This window comes from Nothobranchius furzeri, chromosome 12, assembly GCF_043380555.1.
Source record: "Nothobranchius furzeri strain GRZ-AD chromosome 12, NfurGRZ-RIMD1, whole genome shotgun sequence".
NCBI classification, from domain to species: domain Eukaryota; kingdom Metazoa; phylum Chordata; class Actinopteri; order Cyprinodontiformes; family Nothobranchiidae; genus Nothobranchius; species Nothobranchius furzeri.
Window position 1 is genome coordinate 29,492,290 of NC_091752.1, and position 16,442 is coordinate 29,508,731.

The 16,442-nt window shown below is 46.7% G+C and overlaps 1 protein-coding gene across 2 annotated transcripts in view; it reads left to right on the forward strand.

Moving 5' to 3' along the window:
* LOC107375928 (cullin-associated NEDD8-dissociated protein 1) overlaps positions 1-16,442 on the forward strand; it is a 50,332-nt gene that overhangs the window by 7,976 nt on the left and 25,914 nt on the right. Inside the window, exons 2-5 of one of the 2 annotated variants that reach the window (XM_054750290.2) lie at positions 5,046-5,189; positions 5,351-5,505; positions 6,314-6,440; positions 6,854-6,911. In XM_054750290.2, the coding sequence (XP_054606265.2) occupies positions 5,046-5,189; positions 5,351-5,505; positions 6,314-6,440; positions 6,854-6,911 (484 nt within the window). The remainder of the gene's footprint in view (positions 1-5,045; positions 5,190-5,350; positions 5,506-6,313; positions 6,441-6,853; positions 6,912-16,442) is intronic. The other variant, XM_054750291.2, reaches the window with a different exon arrangement.

Sequence of the window (16,442 nt, forward strand, 5' to 3'; positions counted from 1 at the left end):
CCTGTGCGAGGTCGTGATACTCCTGGGGTACATTAGACAGGTCAATCTTCTCGGCTGATGGCGGTCTAAAAGCGCTGATGTTAGGAGGGGCTGCTCCGAGGCAGGACTGGGAGCATCTCGGGCTCCACCCCTCCACTCTTCCCATCTCCCAGTTCACCTGGGGATTGTGGCGGAGGAGCCAAGGGTGACCGAGCACTACTGCAGTCTGTAGGGAGGGAAAAACAAAAAACTCTATTTCCTCCACATGATTTCCCGACACCCTGAGTTTTACCGGGACAGTCCGATGCGTGATGGTGGTTAAGCTGCGTCCATCCAGAGCCGCCACCGCGAGTGGAGTGGAGAGCCGGGTCGTGGGAATTCCCCACTGACGTACTCGTTCTGTGTCAATCAAAGATTGTTCACAACCTGAATCCAACAAAGCATCAACCGGAAACTGTTTAGCATTAGCATACAACATACAAGGTAACACACTGCGGGACCCCTTAGAGTTCTGACTGCCCACCAGTAGTCCCGACATTACCGGTGGGCACGCCCCTTTTACCAGAACCGGGCAGGCTTTGGCAAAATGCCCAGACCCCCCACAGTACATGCAAAGACCTGACCTCATGCGATGTTCACGTTCCTCCTTGCTGAGTTTGGTCTTTCCTAATTGCATGGGTTCCTCCGGGGGAAGACTCTCCGAGGAATGACTTACTGACCCAGTTGCCGGTGGGTGTGGGCACGTGAAGCTCCCGCTGCCTCTTGTCGAGGGAGATGGCCAGCTTGATCAGCCCCTCCAGGGACTGAGGTTCCGGGCACATGGCGAGCTGGTTCCTGATGCGGCTGTTTAGAGCCTCCGTAAAGGCGGCGATGAGGGCCTCCTCGTTCCAGGCGGATCGAGCCGCCAGGGTACGAAAATCCAGGGTCATCTCTGCCACCGTCCTCTGCCCCTGTGACAGCGTCCACAGCCTCCTGCTTATGTCCATAGGGGATATGTCAGAGCCAAAAGTCAACTTAAATTCGGCCAGGAAAACGTCCAAGGGGCCTGCCAAAAAGGCAGGGTTGTGGCTCTTAGCTTCTGCCCACCTTAATGCTTTTCCTCGTAGCAGTCCAACAATATAAGAAATGCGACTTACATCAGTGTGGAAGGCTCCAGGAGACCGTGCAAACGCCAACTGACACTGGAGGAGAAAACTGTGGCACTCCTCGAACTCTCCACTGTACGTCTGAGCAGGAGGCGCAGGGGCGGTGTGGTAATAGGCGGGTTCCGCGGCCGCGGCCCCTTCAGTATTGAGCTCAGGAACGGCGAGGTTTCCTTGGGAGGTGGTGGCTCTCTCCTGAGAGGGGTCCTGAGCCTGGAGCTGGGTCAAGCCCTGTTGAAGTTGACGGATCATGGCCTCCAGCTGTTGAGATCGTTGGTTAACAATCTGGAGGTGTTCCAATAAGACCGGCAGGGCCTGTTCCTGCTGAGTTAACCTAGAACTGAAATCGGTGAGTGATGATTCCGTGGGGTTAGCGTTTTGGCTGGATGATTCTGTCATGTTCCTGGGAAGGTGTTTAACCCACGACATGAAGAACCATCACAGGACAAAGGCAGAAAGTTCAAACAATGATTTATTAACCCTAACTAAAAGTGTCCTGGAGATATCCAAGTGTGAAGTAGTCGGCAAGAGTCCAAAGCCAGCAGGGAGGGCAAACGGTGTGACGGGGTACGTCCAGGAGAGGGAGCCAGATGATGGCGGCAGAGGGCAAGTGAAGCTGGAGGAGAGGTGAACCTTGGGTGTGTAATCCAGGCGGGTTATGGTGACTTCCAGGTAGGTACATCCATCTGTGGTTCAGCGATTCCAAGTATCCTGAAGATGAAACAGACTTGAGTCCAAACACCAAAAAATCCAAGCACAAAAAAAACCAGATAAATCCAAAAACTGTGACAGCACAAATGTCTGAGCAGAGACCAAGTAAAACCTAGTACTGAGTGGCAAGATTCTACCGTGAGTAGTTAATCATCCAGCGATGTGAAGTGGTTCCCTCTCCTCTTAAATAGAGCTCTGCTGCGGTTGATTAGAGGATCTGCAGCTGCCGCTGATCGGTAATGCCCCACAGCTGGTGAGTGCCCTCTCCTGGAATGACAGTCTTACAAAGATGTTGTGGAGAAGAGGGAGTACTCACCCCGTCACACAACATTTTTAGGTATTTTTATTCTCATTTATTGTGGTTGTTGTATGTTTTAGAGAGCGAACATCTACCGAAGCCAAATTCCTTGTAAATGTAATTTTACTTGTCCAATAAATCTGAAATCTGAATCTGTTAAGGTGCTTGCAACAGTTTGTGTGTGTGTGTGTGTGTGTGTGTGTGTGTGTGTGTGTTTGTTTGGGGGAGGGTAAATTGGAACTTTGTCCCCCCCAGTTTGAAAATCCTATCTGCGCCCCTGGTTCCGACTATCGGCTTGTGGAGCTCTGGATGGGAACCAATGTTTTCCACCCGGTTCTCCCCTCCCCGCAGCTCGGCGCATCTCTGTCTGCTGCGCGGGCTGCCGGCTTGTGGAGCTCTGGGATGGAAACCTTTCCACCCAGTTCTCCCCATCGGCAGTTCTGCGCATCTCAGATCGCAGCGGCGCTTGTCTGCTGTGTGGCTACCGGCTTGTGGAGCTCTCGGAGACCTCTGTGTTCCACCCGGTTTTACCCAGCGGTCAGCCAGGCGTATCTCTGACTCAGAAGCTCTGGTGTTGTGCACAGTTAACTCCGGTTGTAGCTAGGTTGCTACCTCCATTAGCTTAGCTCCCACCTCCACGTTAGCTTTGGGTTAGCTTCAGGTTAGCTTGTAGCTAGTTCGACCGGGTGTCGTCAGTTGATCCCAGCCTCACAGCCCCACCCTCAGCTCCTCCTCTCTTCCCTTTTGTGGAATTGTCTGGGCTTGACGGAACCTGTGACACGGTCAAAATGGCGGTGGTGGCCACCTCCCATTTTTCTTCAAAAACATGTTATTAGAGCCTATGGAAACCCATTGTCGAATATTTATATGTCGATGGTTATGCCCCAGAGTTATGCCTCGCCTCTGTCAGTGCGCCCCAGGGCAGCTGTGGCTACATCGTAGCTCATCACCATCGCGTGTGAATGGATGAATGATACACTGTAGTGTAAAGCTCTTTACAAGTGCGGGTCATTTATCATTTACAGAGTTTCGATTGTACTATTGTGTTATCTGGATTTTATTTATTTTTTTTTTACAAATGTAATCTTGGTAACCTCACATCCTCAGCACACACAAAATTGTGCGGACCCCCTGCAACCTTTTAGGGATCTCCCTGGGGGGTCGTGGACCCCAGATTGGGAACCACTGCTCTAGATAACTGTTTTTGTCAGGTGATTGGATTCGATTTTTGTCAGCCGTTGTCCTTCCCTTTCATTTTCTGTCCCTGAAACCCTTATTCATGCATGCATCACATCACAAATCCACTAATACAACAGTATCTTGTATGGTATCTCATCGAAAACTCTCACCAAACTTCAACACATCCAGAATTATGCATCCCATCTCCTAATTCACACCTGCTCCAATTACCACATCTCTCTTGCTCATTCAACACCTCCATTGGCTTCCTCTCATTCAGAGCATCACATTCTAATTCCTCCATAATCTGGCCCCCTCCTACCCCTCTGACCTGCTCCACCACTGTGCCCCACCCCACTCCCTCCTCTCCCTCCCCCACCTATGACCATGCTCTGAACCTCATTTTAAAACAGTTTTAAGTCAACTTTTCATTGTTGCATAATCTTCTTCTTTTATCTGGATTTTTACAACTTCACTGAGTGTTTAGAAAAGCACTTGATGAATAAAATGTGTGATTATTCTATATTATGACCCTAAGACCTGAGTCCCACCTGAAGGCTGAACCTCTGCTGCTGCAGCTCTAGAGTCACTGAACCCCCCAGACCACATTAAGGTGGCAAATCCTCAGGGGGGAAATAAACAACAAATAATTCATCAAAATATTTCTCATCAGGTTTTAGCAACTAGAAAAATGCAGACACTCACATGCATGTGCTGTGTTTGAAATAATCATCTTCTCCACACACCACACCCAACATCAGCAGGTAAAGAAAAACAGCTGAGCTGCTGGTTTTAGAGCAGGGATAAAGTAAAATAGCAAAATATAAAATCTGCCAGAACACTAAGTTGCTATGTAGGTCCATCATTGCAAATACACATACACACACACACACACACACACACACACACACACACACACACACACACACACACACACACACACACACACACACAACAGATTAATGTTAGACTGAATTCATTAAATTAGATTATAATCCCAGCAGCAAACTTGTTGATGGTTGAGGGGAAATCCAGTTCACTCTGCCTTTGTTGAAGGGGAATTTTCAGACTTTTTTAAATTTATTTTTACCAGAGACGTTTGGGAGCCGTCTGGTCTGAGTTTGGCCAGGTCAGACGGACTGGAACCGCTGTAACTAGAAGTGTGGAGTTGTGCCACACGTCTCGCTCCTATTCTGTAGTTTGTTCTCTGAACATCAGCACTGAACTAGAAGGCTTTTCTCCACTAAACTAGAACTTGTTTAATCGGGGATGACGTTTAACAATTAAACCAACTGGATCAACAGACTTGAAATAAAATGTCGGGAAATTCTCGACATTTTTTTTATTTTATCTTTTTTTTTACCTGACAAAAACGGTTATGCAGAGCACCTCCTCCTCCACCCATGCATTCCAAGTTTCCTTACATCTAGAGGAACACATCCTGAAATCTTCTAAATTGTTTGATTGGTGAGCTCATGGTCCAGGGGTCTTGTGGGCGAGTAGGTCACTTGTAATTTGGATCGATCAGCAGTCTTAATTGAGCATTTAGATGATTAGATTTAGATGATTGACTGAAACCCTGACAAATAATGAACCAGTGTTTGTTTTTTTATTGAGCCTGAAATGACAGGCCCCTAAGTCTCACGGGCCCCTGGCCACGGCCCCGGTTAGCCCGTGCATTAGGCGGCCTTGCAGACATTATTTTAACAGTTTTGTTTTTGTGTGTTTGTGCCCAGGTTTATGGCCACGAATGACCTGATGCTGGAACTGCAGAGAGACAGCATCAAACTGGATGAGGACAGCGAGAGGAAAGTGGTGTGCATGCTGCTCAGACTGTTGGAGGACAAGAACGGAGAGGTGCAGAACCTGGCTGTAAAATGGTAAAAGTGTCAAACACTTTTAGTGACAGAACAGACTCGCATGTGTGCACTCATTGTTCTCTCATCCAGTAAAAAAAACCTAGGAACTGATATGCATTAGTGTACGTTTATGTAGTGGATCTCTTAATTATAATGATGGATAATCACTGTTTGAATTTTAGCCTGGCACCTCTGGTGAGCAAGGTGAAGGAGCCACAGGTGGAGGCGATGGTGGACATCCTGTGTGCCAACATGGCGTCAGACAAGGAGCAGCTGAGAGACATTTCCAGTATGGGACTGAAGGCTGTGATTGCTGAGCTGCCGCTGTCTTCCTCAGGTGAAGGCTGCTAGTTTCTCCAGAGGTGTCCTTCTGCGTGTCAGGAACAGTGATGCAGAAAGTAAAGTGTAACTGCACCATTAGATCCAGGCTGCTGAGCTTTTTATCCAGACAGGCACCTGCTGGTAATCACCATCATACAATATTCATCATTGGTGATCCACCTGTTTGAGATTTAAAAATCAGATTTTTATTTTGGCTCCTGGAGGCACCTAGCCTAGTGAACTAGACCAAATTTTTGCTTTGCAAAGTTTGGTCTAGGCATGCTCCATTGGAACCTCTGCAGCTCCTACCAGGACTCTGGCTGGCCAATCACAGCTCTCTAGAGGGGTTTCAAACACATAAAGAGCTGTGATTGGTCCATAATGGTGGGCCAATCATAGTGCTCTATCTGCTTAGTGAACAAATCACAGAGCTTTATCCGCTTTGTGGGCCAATCAGGGCACTCTATATGCCTGGTGGGTGGGATGATGCAACAGAGTGAAACAAGAGTATGTCACATTCATTGTCCAGTGGAATGCGGAGATCATTTGAAAGACAACGGTAGAACCCGCCCCACAACTGAGAGCCGTCACTGGAGCGTGGCCAGACTAAATAATACATTTATTTAGTCTGGCTTGCCAGGCTAGGAGGCACCATTTCCAAGCAGCAATAAACAAAGTGAAGCATGTTCCAAACTCTGAACTCACCGTTGCTAAGTGCTAATTCAAACCAGCTGTTCTAGACATCTAAAATGCATCGTGACCTGATGCAGAAAGAGATCAGACGTTGATGAGTCACACCGTATGAAACGTGGATTCTCCTTCAGCAGGTGTGAATCTGACCATCAGTGTGTGTAGGAAGATCACCTCCCAGCTGATTGGAGCACTGGGGAAACAGGAAGATGTGTCTGTTCAGTTAGAGGCCCTGGACATCCTGTCAGACATGTTAGGAAGGTAATTATGAGTCTTTGTTGATATCAGGCTCTAAAAAGATCCGGTCACAGACTGATGACTGCACATATTTCACTCTGAGACAGCAGCAGCTCAGGAGGTAGAGCGGGTCGTCCAGTAATCGGAAGGTTGCAGGTACGGTCCTGGCTCCGACCAGAGAATGCCGCTGTTGTGTCCTTGGGCAAGACACTTAATTCACCTTGCCTGCTGGTGGTGGTCGGAGGGACTGTGGCGCCAGTGTTTGGCAGGCCCCATCTCTGTCAGTGCGCCCCAGGGCAGCTGTGGCTACATCGTAGCTCATCCCCACCAGCGTGTGAATGGGTGAATGACTGTGTTGTAAAGCACCTTGGGGAGTTGTAGAACCCTAAGAAGGTTAGCAATACAGGCCATTTACCATTTACTCTATGTTCCTGCAGGCTGAGCGGCGCTCTGGTCAGTTTCCACAGCTCTTTGCTCTCCAGTCTGCTGCCTCAGGTAACCTAAACTTCACTTAAACATTATTCTTCCTGTTAGGATTTCATTTTTGCCATCTCCAAAGATCCGCTTCACCTGTCCTGTAACCACAGCCTCTGTCTGCAGAGATGTTGGTCCAGGAAACAAACACACCTGTCCAGCATATCAGAAGATGTAATTAATCAGAGAAAACAATTTCTACTAGCAGATTCTGTTCAATAATTACCTTCGTCTGATCCTAGATGACACAGACAGAATCCCACTTTTGTCCACATTCCTGCAGTTAAAGATGACAGAATAAAGGAGTACAGCCAGCAGCCAATGCAGAAAACAGACTTTACTGCATTAAACTATTTGTCCAATCATTTATTCATATACATGTTCAGAGTGTAGTCAGTAAGATAATCTGCAGATTCCTGTTGTGATCAAACACGACTGTAATGTTCACATCTGCTATGGTTCTGCTTTGATTAGAATCAATCAATCAAACTTTATTTATATAGCACTTAATCATGCAATACATGCAACTCAAACTGCTTAACAAATTAAAAAGGCCACGCATACCCACATTCCCTCCCATCCCCAGAATTTTAAAAACAGTCTGACAATGAAAACCCCTTCACAACACTCATCCTCCGGCACACACACACATGGAAAAAGTACGATAGGCTGAGATCAGATGAGCCAAACCAACTAACGCCATCAGGGGAGCCATCCGCCCCGACAGCAGCAGATCCACAGCAAACGAGGCACCGATACAGGGTGCCCAGGGCAGGGAGGGCGGAGACCCCCACCTCCACCTAGGCACACCTGGAAAGCACCCAGGCTGCCACAACTGACCACCACCCCCCGGGGCAGAGGGCACCCACAGAGGAAACTCTGGAAAAAGGTTAAATTAAGGTTAAAATATAAAATCATTAGAGCTAAAATGAGAATTGTAATGTAAAAAGTTATATAGATATTTAAATAATGTTGATCATAAATCTATGGTGAAAAACTCTGTTTAAAAATAGCACGTATAAAGAAAGAATACATAAAATAAATAAATAACCTAGTTAATTAATTTAGAATGTGATAATAATCAGTTCAAAGCTAAGTGACAAAGATGGGTCTTGAGCCTGTTTCTAAAAACATGAATGTTCTCTGCGGTCCTTAGGTCCCCTGGCAGGTCGTTCCAGAGGCGAGGACTGTGATACTGGAAGGACACCTCGCCGTGAATATGTGTCCTGACCAGGGGCGGATCTAGAAAATTATTTATGGGGTGGCAGAAGAGGGGAAAACATTTTTCTGGGGTGGCAATACATACATACTCACACAGAGATTATATATATATATATATATATATATATATATATATATATATATATATATATATATATGAGCTGAACCAAGGTAAATCTAATTGCACTGTGTGTAAAGAAATATTTCACTGCAACGAGATATTGTACTTTGGTTTTATTGTTCACTCAGAAACATGTTTTCTTTTATCTTTTCCCAGTATTTATATATTCCTTTGTTTTGGGTGCTCATTTAATAAGCTTAAAGGCCCATCACAAAAATAAAACATATTATAAAATTATGTCATTCCTACAACAGCTGAATGCGACGGTTTCCATGTTGCTCAGCAAAACACTTTACAAATTCATCAAGATCCAAAGATTTTGCCCGTTTTGATTCAATGCTGAGTACAGCCAAGGTTGATAGTCTTTTCTCTGTCATAGCAGACCGCAAATAGGTCTTTATGAGCCTGAGAGTTGAAAAACATCGTTCACAGGATGCACTGCTTACTGGTAAAACAACAGCTATTTAACACAACCTGAACAATTCATGAAAAACATCCTGATATGGGTCTAAAAACTGAGTCATCTCCATCAGAGTGGTAGGACTCTCCTTTCCCCCTTTTTTTTCTCTGCAACACTCTTCTCATCTGATGTAACTCATGTTTGAGATCCTCAGTGTTGGAATCATAAGCTTCAGCCAACAGAAGAACCGTCTCCTCTCTCAAAAATGTCTGACTTGATGGATTTAGTGCCTGCACACCTTGCATTATGTTACAGTTTGTGTTAGAAAACCTTCTTCCTATTTCTCCAATCATGTTATCCAGAACTGGATATTACACAGAGACGCAAAAAGTGTGTTTGTTATCTGGAACTTCATGCTGTCCTAAGGTGGAGGCAACGACACTGCCCTGAAGCACCTTTGATATGACTCTTGGCCTCTTTGGTTTGTGCTGAGTTGTCTCAATGCTGCTTCGTGTGCATAACTCAAGTGTTTCACTCCACATTTCCTCAAACGAGTCATGACTACGGTACTGGATCAGTGTCGCTTTAAGTGATTCAACAAGCGAAACAACCTTGGAATAATCCACCGTTTTAGACTGGAGCAGGTCTGATAAATATTTGGAGTCACTGAGAACCTTTCGAAATAGAACAAGACATCTGGCAAAATTTAGATCAATCTGAGCCAATATCCCTCTTGCTTCAACAGCTCTTTGTGGATGTTTCTCAGATGCAATCTCTTCAAGCACCTGTACAATTGCAGGCAACCTGTCCATAACATTGCGACATGCTATGTGCCTACAAGCCCAGCGTGTATCACTTAGCTGTTGAAGCTCTCGTGGTGCACCATCAAACATCTCCCGCTGCACTTCCAGCCATCTGTTATGTACATACGAGCCAGATATGAATGTGTACATTCGTTCCAACAAGGAGAAGAAGTTTCCTGCATCTGCCACACTTTTTACAGCGTCTACAATGACCATGTTTAAGCAATGTGCGCTGCAGTGAACATAAAAGGCATGTTTAGCCACTTCTTTTATTTTAGTTTGGACACCTGCATGTGCCCCACGCATAACTGCTGCACCATCATAGCCTTGACCTACGAGGTTGTCCTTGTACTCTAGGCCATGCTTCTCAAGAAAGTTTATGATCTTGTCACTTAAGGCAGCAGCATCCATCTCTTCTGCCTCTTCAAACTCAAGAAAACTCTCATGAACCACACCACTGTAATAGTATCTCAGAACAAATGAAATTTGTTCTTTTTTTGAACATCTCTAGTTTCATCCACAATCACTGAAAACTGCTTGCTCTTATGATTTCCTTTTTAACCATTCCAGCTAGGCATTCAAGTATTTCATTTTGGATTGTTTTACTAGTGTACTTAGCATTTTTCGCTTGTTGTTCAAGTCTTTTTTTTAATGACAGGATTATGGATACTTAGCAAATCTAACATAGATAGAAAAATCCCTTTTTTCTCAGAATCTGAAGTCTCCCTGTGACTCCGCTGGGCGACATTTTCTGTTGCAGTTAGAACAAGGATCTCAGCCAGTGTTTTAATGTAATACTGATTTTCAGTCACCTGTTTCTTATTTTCCTCATCCATTATTGCAAATAATGAAGCATTTTTGTCCATAGTTTTTTTGTTCTCTGTCCATGCAAACATTGCATTTACATGGCTTTCTGATCTTGCATGAGAACAGAAACCGCTGTCTTTCATTTTTGCCTTTTTCCAATTTTGATAACCCTCAAGGGAGGTGAAAACAGTCCTTGGAGCATCAGGGAGGGGAAAATGCCTACAGGCAAAACAGTACGATGAATTGTTCAACTGTGAGTACTCCAGCCATGGATGGGATTTGTACCAGTCACTGTGAAAGCTTCTCCTGGCTCCTCCTTGAAATGTCTTAGGAAAACTCTGGAGCTTTGGTTGTGCTGGTCCCTCACACCAGGACTTGGATATGTCTGAAAGAGAAGAGGTGAAAAGAAATTGTTTTTACGAGATTAATCAGACTGAGTTAACACGCACAGCATAAAATATATGTTTTTGGGTAACTTTCTTTCCCTTTTACACAAAAATGTTTTTCATAGAAAGCAAACATAATATGGATGAATAAAAACATTCATCTTAAGTTTAAATGTACTTCGTCTTCGTCTTCGTCTTCCTCCGCTTATCCGGGTCCGGGTCGCGGGGGCAGCATCCCAATTAGGGAGCTCCAGGCCGTCCTCTCCCCGGCCTTGTCCACCAGCTCCTCCGGCAGGACCCCAAGGCGTTCCCGGACCATATTGGAGATGTAACCTCTCCAATGTGTCCTGGGTCGACCCGGGGGCCTTCTGCCGGCAGGACATGCCCGAAACACCTCCCCGGGGAGGCGTCCAGGAGGCATCCTGACCAGATGCCCAAACCACCTCAACTGGCTCCTTTCGATCCGGAGGAGCAGCGGTTCTACTCCGAGTCCCTCCCGAATGTCCGAGCTCCTCACCCTATCTCTAAGGCTGAGCCCGGCCACCCTACGGAGGAAACTCATTTCGGCCGCTTGTATCCGCGATCTCGTTCTTTCGGTCATTACCCAAAGCTCATGACCATAGGTGAGGATTGGGACGTAGATCGACCGGTAAATCGAGAGCCTGGCTTTCTGGCTCAGCTCCCTCTTCCCCACGACAGATCGGCTCAGCGTCCGCATCACTGCAGACGCCGAACCAATCCGCCTGTCGATCTCCCGATCCCTCCTACCCTCACTCGTGAACAAGACCCCGAGATACTTAAACTCCTCCACTTGAGGTAGGACCTCTCCCCCGACCCGGAGGTGGCAAGCCACCCTTTTCCGGTCGAGAACCATGGTCTCAGATTTGGAGGTGCTGATCCTCATCCCAGCCGCTTCACATTCGGCCGCGAACCTACCCAGCAAGAGCTGAAGGTCAGAGCTGGATGAAGCTAGGAGGACCACATCATCCGCAAAAAGCAGAGACGAGATTCTCCTGCCACCAACTCGATACACTCCACACCACGGCTGCGTCTAGAAATTCTGTCCATAAAAGTGATGAACAGAACCGGTGACAAAGGGCAGCCCTGGCGGAGTCCAACCCTCACTGGGAACAGGTCCGACTTACTACCGGCTATGCGGACCAAACTCACGCTCCTCTGGTAAAGGGACTGAATGGCCCTTAACAGAAAGCCACCCACCCCATACTCCTGGAGCGTCCCCCACAGGGTGCCCCTGGGGACACGGTCATAAGCCTTCTCCAAATCCACAAAGCACATGTGGATTGGTTGGGCAAACTCCCATGCCCCCTCCATCACCCTTGCAAGGATATAGAGCTGGTCCACAGTTCCACGGCCAGGACGAAAACCACATTGCTCCTCCTCTATCTGAGATTCAACTATCGATCGGACCCTCCTCTCCAGTACCTTGGCGTAGACCTTTCCAGGGAGGCTGAGGAGTGTGATCCCCCTATAGTTGGAACACACCCTCAGGTCACCCTTCTTAAAGATGGGGACCACCACCCCGGTCTGCCACTCCCTAGGAACTGCCCCCGATGACCACGCAATGTTGTAGAGACGTGTCAACCATGACAGCCCTACAACATCCATAGCCTTGAGATACCCAGGACGAACCTCATCCGCCCCCGGGGCTCCGCCGCTGTGTAGTTGTTTGACTACCTCAGCAACTTCTGCCCCCGAGATCGGACAGTCCATCCCCAGGCCTCCCAGCTCTGGTTCCTCCTCGGAATGCGCATTGGTGGGATTGAGGAGCTCCTCAAAGTATTCCTTCCACCGTCCGACTATAGCCTCAGTTGACGTCAGCAGCTCCCCATCCCCACTGTAAACAGTGTGAGCGAGTTGCTGCCTTCCTCTCCTGAGGCGCCGGACAGTTTGCCAGAACCTCTTTGGAGCCGATTGATAGTCTTTCTCCATGGCCTCACCAAACTCCTCCCACGCCCGAGATTTTGCCTCGGCAACTGCCACTGCTGCACCCCGCTTGGCTATCCGGTACCTGTCTGCTGCCTCCGGAGACCCACAGACCAGCCACGCCCTGTAGGCCTCCTTCTTCAGCCTGACGGCTCCCCGAACCTCTGGTGTCCACCAGCGGGTACGGGGGTTGCCACCACGACTGGCACTGGCCACCTTACGACCACAGCTAGCAACAGCCGCCTCGACAATCGCAGAGTGGAACAAGGCCCACTCGGACTCAATGTCCCCCACTGCTCTCGGGACGTGGTCAAAGCTCTGCCGGAGGCTCCTCCTTGAACCGTCACCTTATCGTGGTGGAGGAGTTTGAGTGCCCTAATGATCCTAGGAGCTATGTTGTCTGGGGCACTTAGTGCCCCTGGTAGGGTCTCCCATGACAAATTGGTCTTAGGTGAAGGGTGAGACAAAGAACGGTTCGAAGGATCTTTCATGGCGGTTAAAACGAAGAGTCGGAGTACCCGGCCCGGAGGGTTACCGGGGTCCCACCCTGGAGCCAGGCCTGGGGTTGGGGCCCGTGAGCGAGCACCTGGTGGCCGGGCTTTCGCCCATGGGGCCCGGCCGGGCCCAGCCCGAACCGGATACATGGGCTCGTCCAACTGTGGACCCACCACCCGCAGGAGGAACATGAAGGGTCCGGTGCAATGCGAATCGGGTGGCAGACCAAGGCGGGAGCCTTGGCGGTCCAATCCCCGGACAAGAAAACTAGTTTAAATGTACTGCCTAGAAAAATATTTATTTTGTTTTTAATATTTTGATTCAGATGTTGTATGCAGTGATATATCCATACCGTGTGGACCAGCTCGACTGGAGATGTTTGGTGATGTTTCAGACTCTGTTTCCACTATCTGAGCCCTGCATACCGTCTCGTCTTTCTCCCTCTTCATCTTGGTGGTGATCCTCTCCCTTCTCCATCACTTCACAGCTGTGCCCTTCTATCATTTCCTCCTGTCCCTGATCTTGCTCTTTGTCACATTTGTGTTGCTCTTCTCTCTCTTTCCAGCTCATCTCCTCCACAACAGAGCTGGTTAGTCTCCGTTTGTCTCACCTTACTCTTTGGTGAGAAAAAGCTAGAGATACTACCTTTCCTCTTCATTTATGAAAGATTGAAAGTCATTTACAATGTTTTCTGGACAAATATTTAATTGATATCTGCTTTTCTGCCATATACAGGCCTAAGAATCTGGCTTAAGCCTGGCGTACACTGTGCGACTTTTTCACTCGTAGCATTCAGCTCCATTTCAAACTGTACAACTTTCTAGCAAATCAAAGCTTGAGCGCCATGTTCGCACACTGCACCGTGTACGCCTGGCGTCACTAACCTACACACAACGCGCTTTGGCGTTTTATCGTCTTAAAATCAACAGCAGCTATTATCATCAAGTCAAATAGCGTAGTTTATTTAGTTCTTACCTCCTCGGTTGCCTTCTCGTCTGCGTCGGCCCGATCTCCTCTCCTCTCGCTTCCCGCCGCTGCCTTCTGCTGCTCAGAACTCGAGCGCCGATGGTGAGTGTGCTGCGTTCAATGTAATTGGACCTGTGACTTTTGCTGCATTTCAATCCATTGCATGGGCGACTTTGTGCTGTGTTCAATGTTTTTGGATATGCAACATTAACGTTTGTAATGCCACAACTATTTATTGAATTTACAGCTGCCAGCTGGGGTGGCAGCAGGGGTAACAAGGCTTTCTTTTAGGGTGGCAACTGCCACCCTATGCCATCCTTGTAGATCCGCCCCTGGTCCTGACTTTAGGGATGACAAGGAGACGGCTGCCAGAGGAGCGCAGAGACCGCATGGGTTAATACGGTCTAAGTAGTTCTGAAAGATAAGAAGGCCCAAGACCATTAAGACACTTAAAAATCGTTAAAAGTATTTTAAAATCAGTCCTGAATTATATGGGGAGCCAATGCAGTGATTCTAAAACTGTAGTGATGTGCGCCCGCCTCCTGGTCTTCGTCAGGACACATGCTGCTGGGTTTTGTAGAAGTTGTAGACCTGAAATCCTCTTTTTAGGAAGACCAGAATGCAGGGCACCCAGGTTCTTCACGTGTGAAGATGGATTAAGAGACAGTGATTGTAATTTTGGTAAAAGTTTCTCTCTCTGGGCCTCAGGACCGATAACTAAAACTTCAGTTATGTCCTGGTTGAGCTTTTCTGCCATCCAGGATTTGATGTCTAAAATGCAATTAAAAAGTGCATCCATTGGCCGCGTGTCATCAGGAGACACAGAGATGTACAGCTGTGTATCATCAGCGTAACTGTGGAAATTCACCCCGTGTCTCCTGATGACACTGCCAAGAGGGAGCATATAAAGGTTAAAAAGCACTGGGCCTAAAATTGAACCCTGGGGCACACCACATGTAATCCCATGAATCCTAGAGGAACAGGTATCCAAACTCACCATAAAAGTCCTGTCTTTGAGGTAGGAAGTGAACCATCGGTGACCAGCACCAGAGAGGCCGATCCGTTTCAAACGAGTTAAAAAAATAGTGTGGTCTACTGTGTCGAAGGCAGCACAGTTTATCATAATTTACTCTAAAATCATTTAAAATCTTCAGAAGGGCCGTCTTGGTGCTGTGGTTCACCCTAAAACCAGACTGAAAATTTTCAAAACATTATGGGTGTTGATAAAATCATTAAGTTGAATTAAAACAAGCTTTTCTAAAATTTTGCTTAAAAATGGTTAGTCGGATACTGGTCGATAATCGTTTAAGTCATTAAAGTCTAAATTGCTCTTTTTCAGCAGGGGTCTCACCACCGCCTGTTTAAAAGCGGCAGGAAAGACCCCGTCTGACGGGAGCAATTCATCATGGTTAAAACCTCATCTCTAAAAGAATCATAAAATAGTTTAAAAAAACTAGTGGGAATAGGGTCCAGGACACGTGTGGTGGGTCTCACTGAGGAGTAAACTTTATCAAGACTCTCAGCTTCCACCAGGACCAAACTGTCCAGTGTTTCCTCAGGTAGACACACACTCTCAAATGTGTCTAAAACCATGTTATGTTGAGAGGATAAAATATTACATCTGATGGTGTCTACCTTCCCTCTGAAGTGGGCTACAAACTTTTCACAGAGAGTGTTTGAGGGGGTTTTCTGAGTTGAGTTTGGGTTGGAGTTGAGAATATTATTGATATAGAACGTTTGTCTCTACAGGGCGTGTTTACACACAACAAAGATGCATTTATCAGATGACCTGTTCAAGCAATAAGAGTTATGGGTAATAAATTATGTCCTGATATGATACCGATATTAATCTGATACGATATCAGCACAAATCATAGAGACTTTAACTTATTTCGTAGTGTGGAATGTATGAAAGGCTCGATCAAGTGATATTACTCAATTAGAGAACAAGAGCCATTAACAGTAAGTTTGGAAAAATAAAAAAAATGACATTTTTGTCTTTACCATTGGTTACAAAAATGTGAACCCTAACAGACCGCTTACATTGGAGATTTTTGATGCCTTCCGATATAATCCGATACACAGTTTTTGGGCCGATATCGACTTACTTCCGATGTCGATATCAGAATGGGACATCCCTAGAAACAATGGCGCCAGGCTGAAATGTTTTAACAAAAACATAAAGGAGGTTTAGGCTAAAGTCACTGTGTGACGTTTAAGTCATTGTAGTCTTGATAGACCTAAACATTTGCTAAAAATTGTTTTTAACGCAACACATCGAACCTTTGCATCTGCTATTGATATCTGTTGTCCTTCAGACTTACTGTAGTTGGAGGTTGGACACGAAGGAGTTGAGAAACAGTGGGATCCATTTTCATTCAACACAACTACAGCAAACATGCCTTCTTG